The 7,983-nt window shown below is 39.4% G+C and overlaps 1 protein-coding gene across 1 annotated transcript in view; it reads right to left on the bottom strand.

The window, feature by feature from the left end:
• Positions 1 to 4,880: 4,880 nt before the first annotated feature.
• The window catches only part of C9 (complement C9), a 70,777-nt gene continuing 67,674 nt past the window's right edge, over positions 4,881 to 7,983 (bottom strand). The window contains exon 11 of the mRNA XM_043976030.1: positions 4,881 to 5,241. Coding sequence (XP_043831965.1) covers positions 5,232 to 5,241 — 10 coding nt within the window. The 3' untranslated portion in view covers positions 4,881 to 5,231. The remainder of the gene's footprint in view (positions 5,242 to 7,983) is intronic.

Genomic DNA, 7,983 nt, shown 5'->3' with positions numbered 1-7,983 from the left:
ATACAGCTAATTGTCTGAGACAAAATTCGAATTCAGGTAAAATCCAGGGCCCTATCCACTATGCTACTTTAGCTGCCTCAAATTCCTTTTACTATCTGTCTGATCTTGTTTCACCACCTAGAATGTAGGCTCTAGGAGGCCAGGGACTATTTCTCTAATCCTCATTTTTCTCAGGTAAAATGAAGGGAGTGGATGACCTCTAAGGGTCTTCCCAAGTCTCTAACTTGATCCTGTGATTCCCACACCAGGAAAGAATTAGTTCTCCAAAGAGCTGTCAGGGGTTAATAAAGTGGAAAGAAAATCAAAAGAATGAAGAGAAGTGAGGGGATTCAAACTCCTCAGGAAATTAAATCTGGGGCTTTCCCAAGGCATTTCCCACAGTTTCTCACTGCTTGATAACAGTCATTAACCCTGCTACACCTACTCATAACAAAGGAGGGACATGGAATAGAGCTAATGGGAAAGGAAAGAGCTGAAAGGAATGATTAGAACTGCTACCCCCCACTAGGGGTTGTTCCAACTTGTAGAATTAATCTTTTGGACCTACTAATGTCTTGAGACCCCAAGATTTCCAGGGTCACTTTGAGTAAGACTTAAACCTTGAATAATTCACAAACTGAATTATCAAATGAAGTACTATGTATAAAGTGCTTTACAAACCTTAAAACACCGTATAAATATTAACTCTTAGTTAATATTATTGTTATTTTAACTATTAAACTGTCTTTAGAAAAAAGAAGAATGGGTTGTTTGACACTTTATAAGAGCCAGCCATTTTTATCTAAGCAGTCAGGACCTTGTCATTTCTTTCTCCATAACAGTAATAGAAGGGGAAGGAATAAAGGTGAAAAGAAAACACTATAAAGCCATAACAAAACCAAAACAAAGCAATTTCACAATTACTTTTTTTTGGGGGGGAGGGGGAACCAATCAGGGTTAAGTGACTTGCTCAGGATCACACAGCTAGTAAGTGTCTAAAGGCCTGTTTTGAACTCAGGTCCTCCTGACTCCAGGGTCAGTGCTCTATCCACTTAGCTACTCCATTCTTTTATTATGACTTTGTTTTTTAATTGGAGCTTTTAGTCTAATCCCTCTCCAACCTTTCCTCAACATACCTGCCCAGGTCCTGTGCTTTATAAATAACTAGTCTGACCACATCAGCCCTAGGCTCCCTCTGGTCTCTAGGATAAAGTACAAATGCCTCTCTTGGGCATTTATAGCCCTCCATGATCTGGCTCTAACCTCCCTTTCCTGATTATACATTACTTTATACATTACTCTCCCAGCCCCAGTGTTGCCTGTGCATGACGTTGCCTGTTGGCTTTCTTGATGTTGAGGACATACAAAGCTGTACTCCTTGTAAGAAATGTACCTTAGGATTCCCAGCATCCTTCAAAGCACAACTGGGGGCTACCTTCTACATGAGGCCTTTCCTGATCCCCTCAGCTCCTAGTACCACACCCACCAGCCAAATCACCTAGTATTTACTGAGTACATCTGTTTTTTTAATTTTTAAAAATTAATTTATTCATTCATTCATTTATTTTGCAGGGCAATGAGGGTTAAGTGACTTGCACAGGTTCACACAGCTAGCAAGTGTCAAGTGTCTGATGTCAGATTTGAACTCAGGTCATCCTGAATCTAGAGCTGGTGCTTTATCCACTGTGCCACCTAGCTGCACCCCCTCCCAGTACATCTTTTGCAATTGCTTATACATGTATGTGCCATTCATCTTTCCCTTCTATCACCAACTTAGAGTGTAGGCTCTGTGATGGCAGGGACTTTTTTTTGTCTTTGTACCCCCCAGTGCCTAGCATAATGCCTGATGCATAGTGGGTATGTGATAAATACTACTAATAAAAAAGAATAGATAACATTTATATATCACCTACTATATGCTAGCAACTCTGGTAAATAGTTTACAATTATTATCTCATTTGATCCATACAACAACCCTATGAAGTAGGTGCTATTATTATCCCCAATTGACAAATGAGGAAATCGGGGCAAACAGAGGTTAAGTGACTTAACTTATAGTTAGTAAATGTCTGAGGCTGGATTTGAATTTGGATCTTCCTGACTCTAGGCCCAACACTCTAGCATTATAGTTAGAAATGTCCTAATGCTCTGAAATATTTGTTAATGGATTTATTGGGTTGCTTTCTTTCCTTCCTTCCCTCCTAAGCCCACATTATGACTTGAGGAACCAGTTCTAGACAATGTATTGGCAAGTGTTTGGGGTGAGTACAAATTATTTGCCAATGAACCAATCAGTAAATATCTAAGTACATGGTATAAGTTCAGAATTTTGCTAAGCACCATGGGAAAATATAGAAATAGAAGATGTAATACCCATCCTTGAGGGACTTATAATTGAGCTGGGAGAAAAATCAAAACAAAACAAAACTAACATGCAAAAAAGTTGATAGAGAGGCCATGAGATGTGGTGGGTAGAGGTGGGGGGGGGGAAGAACTCTAGATTTGAAGTCACTGGATTTAGGTTTGAATCCTCTTCTGTCACTTACCTGTGTGTCTTTGGGCAATTCATCTCCTTTCTCTTTCTTATGTCACACTTGTGACATAAATGGATTGGGGAGAGGGTGAGGCATGGCTAAACTGGTCTGACTGAAAAAGATCAGGGGTTTCGATGACTCACAAGTTCACTATGATCCCAGTGTGAGATGGACAAATGCAACTTTAGACTACATCAGGGGAGGCTGAGAATCCAGAACCAGAAAGAGGGTAGCCCCTTTGTCCTGTTTTGGTCAGAATGCCTCTTGAGTATTATATTCAGTGCCACCTTTAGGACAGATAAATATTGGATGTTGGAGGGGATGTGGGAAAGCTGGGGTGCTAATCCACTGTTGGTGGAATTGTGAAAAAATCCAACCATTCTGGAGAACAATTTGTAACTATGCCCAAAGGGCTATAGAACCATTCATACCCTTTGATCCAGCAATACCACTACTAGGTTCATATCCCAAAGACATCCCCCAAAAGAGAAAAAACCTATTTGTACAAAAATATTTATAGCAGCTCTTTTTGTGGTGGCTAAGAATTGGATATCAAAGGAATGGTCATCAGTTAGGGAATGGCTAAACAAGCTGTGGTACATGATGGTGATGGAATATTATTGTGCTATAAGAAATGATGAGCAGGATGATTTCAGAAAGACCTGGAAAGACTTGTATGAACTGATGTATAGTGAAGTGAACAGAACCAAGAGAACACTGTGCACAGCAATAGTAATATTGTTCAGTGAAGAACTGTGAATGACTTAACTATTCTCAGCAATACAATGATCCAAGACAATCCCAAAGGACCAATAATGAAGCACACTATCCACCTCCAAAGAAAGAACTGATATTGATTGAACACAGACTGAAGCATGCTATTTTTCACTTTTCTATTTTTTCTTTTATACAAATTTTCTTATACAAAATGACTACTATGGTAATATGATACATAATTGCACATGTATAACCTATATCTGATTGTTTACTGCCTCAGGGTGTAGAAAAGGGAGGGAGGAAAGGAAAGATAAAATTTGGAACTCAAAATTTTAAATGAAAATATTTATTATTAAAAAAGTAAAAATAAAAAATTACAGTTTTTAAAAATTGCTCCCCCCTCAAAAAAAAAGATAGAGTTCCAGGAAGGGTAGCTAGGATGTTGAAGGAGCTTGAGTTCATGACCCATAGGGATGAATGGAAGGAACTGTAGGTGTTTAACCTTGAGAAGAGATAACTTGGGAGGCAGAATAAGGGATGTGAGAGCTTCCTTTGAGTGTTTGAAGGATTGTGTTATGGAAGTAGGATCAATAGTGTTCTGTTTGTCCCTGGAAGGCAGAAGAGGAGTAAAAAATATCAGATAGCAAAGAGGAGAATTTAAATTTGATAGAAATGTTATGGGGGTAATTGGGATCCCTCAGTCTGATGAATTGGGACTACCCTATGAAGCATGCATGGAGTTGAATGAATAATGAAAAACTTAACAATGAGAGCAGTTCAAAAGGAGAAAGGACTGACTGGGGAGATAGGAGATTCTCTCTCACTAGAAGAATTCGGGCAAAGATGACACAGAGAGTACACTGTAGAAGGGATTCTGTTTTAGAAAGAGGATCATGGAATCATAGATTTGGAATTAGAAGGGACTTCAAAGCTGGGTGTGATGGTGCATGCCTACAATCCCTTTTACTAGGGAGATTGAGGCTTGATTTAGGGAACTCTGAGCTGCTATAAGGCTAAAGGCACCAATATGGGGATAACTTGATCAGGGTAATGGGGGATAGAGGAGCATCACTAGCTACCCAAGACAGAGCAAAAAGGCCTAGTTTGGAAACAGCAAATCAAGGCTTTCATGATGATCAGTAGGTGGGATTGGCCATTGAGTGGCTGATGTACTTCCAGCCTAGATGAGAGAAAGAGACCCCCTCCCCCAAATTAGGGATCTCAGAGGTCATTGGATTCAACATCATATCTTGTTTTTTTGTTTTTACAACTGAAAAACCTTGAGCCTGGTGAAGCAAAGTGGACTAGTATGGTTCTGAGGTCCCTCTCAATTCTAAATATTATGATTCTATGGTACTTTCTAGCACTATATCTTTTTTTGGTTTTGTAGGCAATGGGGGTTAAGTGACTTGCCCAGGGTCACACAGCTAGTGTCAAGTGTCTGAGGCCAGATCTGAACTCAGGTACTCCTGAATCCAGGGCCAGTGCTTTAACCACTGCGCTATCTAGCTGCCCCTCTAACACTATATCTAACGATCCTGTACATAATGAAATAATAAATAATGTGTATGCAGGTTAGTACAAATACAGTCATAATGCCTGGGGAGGTAGACATTAATTAAGCAAAGTCAGTTACTTTAAGCAACAATATTCTCTTTAAAAAATATTATCTCATTTTTTTTTTATTGGCAGGAAAAAGAGACTGGCTTTGTCTGTGGATTTAAACATGTTTGTATTCCTTCAGTTATGACATTGTACCCTGGAAAAGCACAAAATGAAAAAAATGATCAGGGTTCAGAGAAGGGAGAAATCAATGTAGATTTAGATGAGGTGGGCCTGAATAGACTGTTATGTGCATAGAAGCTTTTCTACATGCATCCTCCTGCTTCAGGTTGCCTCCCAAGACCTGGGGTTGGATCGTTATATTGGCTGCCAGTCCTGGCAATTTTTCCCCTTTCCATATGTGGAGACTGGCATGACCAGGAATTCTCGTCCTCTTTTTCAGCCATTCCTAGAAGAAATAAAGGATCATTAGTAGTTTATCAATGCAATGCCAGGTATGGATGAAGTGCCAAGTGTGAATGCAGTGCCAGATGTGAAAAGCCTTGCTGAATTAATGGGAATGTAAATGGGAATGATCCCAGATGGAATTTTTAATGGAACTTATGTGGATCACATTAGGGTCCACTCAGAACCTTTGGTCTCAACTCTACTTTATTCTAAGGTTCTTAGACTAGTTTCAATTTTGTTGGGATATTCCCAGTTTTCAAGAATCATACCAACACAGACAGCAGCACACAGAAAAGTATCAGACTGATTCTTTCTGGGGCTCAGGGGTCCAACATGAATCCTTTGGCAACAATGTGCTGATAAATGTTTAATAACTGGCTTTCTGTTGGATATACTTTTAAATTTAATCTGCATTATAAATATTTTCTCCATTACCTTCTTTTTTTTTTTTTTGAGGGGCAATTGGGGTTAAGTGACTTGCCCAGGGTCACACAGCTAGTAAGTGTTAAGTGTCTGAGGCCGGATTTGAACTCAGGCACTTCTGAATCCAGGGCCGGTGCTCTATCCACTGCGCCATCTAGCTGCCCCTCTCCATTACCTTCTTAAGTATAGAATCTAAATAATCAATAAAACAGCAAATCAATCTGTGATTTGTTGGTTTGTCAATTTCCTACTGTGAACACTCATACTGAAAATTTAATAATTGGCTATCACAAGTTGGTTCAAGCTGGCTCCAATGCACCCCTGGTGCAAGTGTGGAAGCAGGCAAAGTGAACATACTGAAGAAAGCATTGGCAGGGATATTTTTAAAAATCACTTTTATCAGGGGCAGCTAGGTGGCGCAGTGGATAGAGCACTGGCCCTGGAGTCAGGAGTACCTGAGTTCAAATCCGGCCTCAGACACTTAACACACACTTAACAAGCTGTGTGACCCTGGGCAAGTCACTTAACCCCAATTGCCTCACTAAAAAAACCAAACAAACAAAAAATCACTTTTATCTACTTTTGCTTTCCAGGACTCTAATGTTCTTCTCTTTGACTTTCAGTCTTATTCAGAGGGCACAGGAAAAATAACCACTCAACAAAAATACAACAAGGATAAAATACAATAAAAACAATGATGATGATTAGTACTGGTAGACTAAATGACTATTTACAAAGTGATTTTTCATAGATTGTCTTTTGTTTTTTTGTGTTTTTTTTTTTTTTGCAGGTCAATGGGGGTTAAGTGACTTGCCCAGGGTCACACAGCTAGTAAGTGTCAAGTGTCTGAGGCCAGATTTGAACTCAGGGACTCCTGAATCCAGGGCTGGTGCTTTATCCACTGCGCCACCTAGCCACCCCCCATAGATTGTCTTTTGATCACCACAACATCCCTATGATATGGGCAGGAAGGTTCTTTTTTCCATTTTAGAGGTAAGGCAACTCATGGATAGAAGACATGAAGTAATTTGCTCAGACTCACATAATTAGATAATCTGGCATCAGGGACAGAGCACCTTAGAGACTTCAGAATCTAACAGTTTGTAGATAGAAGCAAATTTTGAAATCTGAAAGATATTTAATCCCAACAGATCAGTCTGGATGAATGATTTTCTATCAATGGCTTAGCTCTTCTTTTTGTCCCCTGTATACACCTCTCCCAACTTAGTCAACAAGCATTTGTTAAGCGCTTCCTATATGCTAAGTGCTGTATAGACAAAAGCAAGAATTCTTTTGAGTCTCTAAGCCTCTATTATATTGCCTTTCACTGGTTACTAAAATTTCATAAGAAGTTTGAACTAGAAGTTCTTAACCTGGGGTCCATGAACGTAAAAAATACATTTTGATTTTCCTTTGTAATTTTATTTTATTTTAAAACATTATTCTGAAAAGGGGTCCATAGGCCTCACCAGACTGCCAAAATGGTTTATGAGAACCTTTGGTCTTTCATCTTATATCAACCCTTTCATCTTATAGAGAAGGAAACTGAATCTTAGAAAAGGAAAGGGACTAGATCAAGATCATTTGGTTAGTTATTACAAGCATAAGATGTGTATGTCACCATGAATAATATGAATGTCTGCATGGGTTTTCTAAATGTGTTTCCAGGAAACATTAATAGATATATCTGGCATCTTGCCTACTTCTCTCAAAAGGAGACCGTGATGCCTGCCTTGAGGGGAACAAGGCTGAACATTTTGGTTCCCAATCTATGAGAGGGTTACTGCACTAGAATTATATCAATTTGTCCCCTTTGGTATTGCTGGTCTAGCAGCACAAATTTTAGATTCAAAACAAAAAACCACTTCCCTTGTCATTAGCCTTTAGCTTGCACTCACCAGCTTAACTCTTTCCTCCTAGATGCTAGTTACACAAAAGACCATCACAAATTGTGAAATAAGTAAATCCACTTATCCAAGAGAATAGCAAATAGAAATCAGAGAAGTTACAGAGATTAGAATATGCCAGAAAATATACAGAGTGAATGAGGCGAGATCTCAGTTTACCCTAATCTCATTGAAGGTGAAATTCCCTCAAGTTTCTAGGGAGGTAAATTGGAAATCTAGGACATGTTGAGGACACAGATTCCCCTGCATGTCTGCAGCCTCCAGAATCTCCCTGCCTGCATGACTATCTGTTTGCCTATTGGTGTCTGTCCATCCAATTTGTTTGTCTGTCTGTCTCCAGGTTCTCTCTGAATGTGTATGGAGTCGGACCTTTAAAGAATAAAAATAGTCTGGTATCACCCATGTCCTGTAGA

This window comes from Dromiciops gliroides, chromosome 1 (genome assembly GCF_019393635.1).
Source record: "Dromiciops gliroides isolate mDroGli1 chromosome 1, mDroGli1.pri, whole genome shotgun sequence".
NCBI classification, from domain to species: Eukaryota; Metazoa; Chordata; class Mammalia; order Microbiotheria; family Microbiotheriidae; genus Dromiciops; species Dromiciops gliroides.
This window is presented reverse-complemented; position numbering and strand designations above follow the sequence as displayed.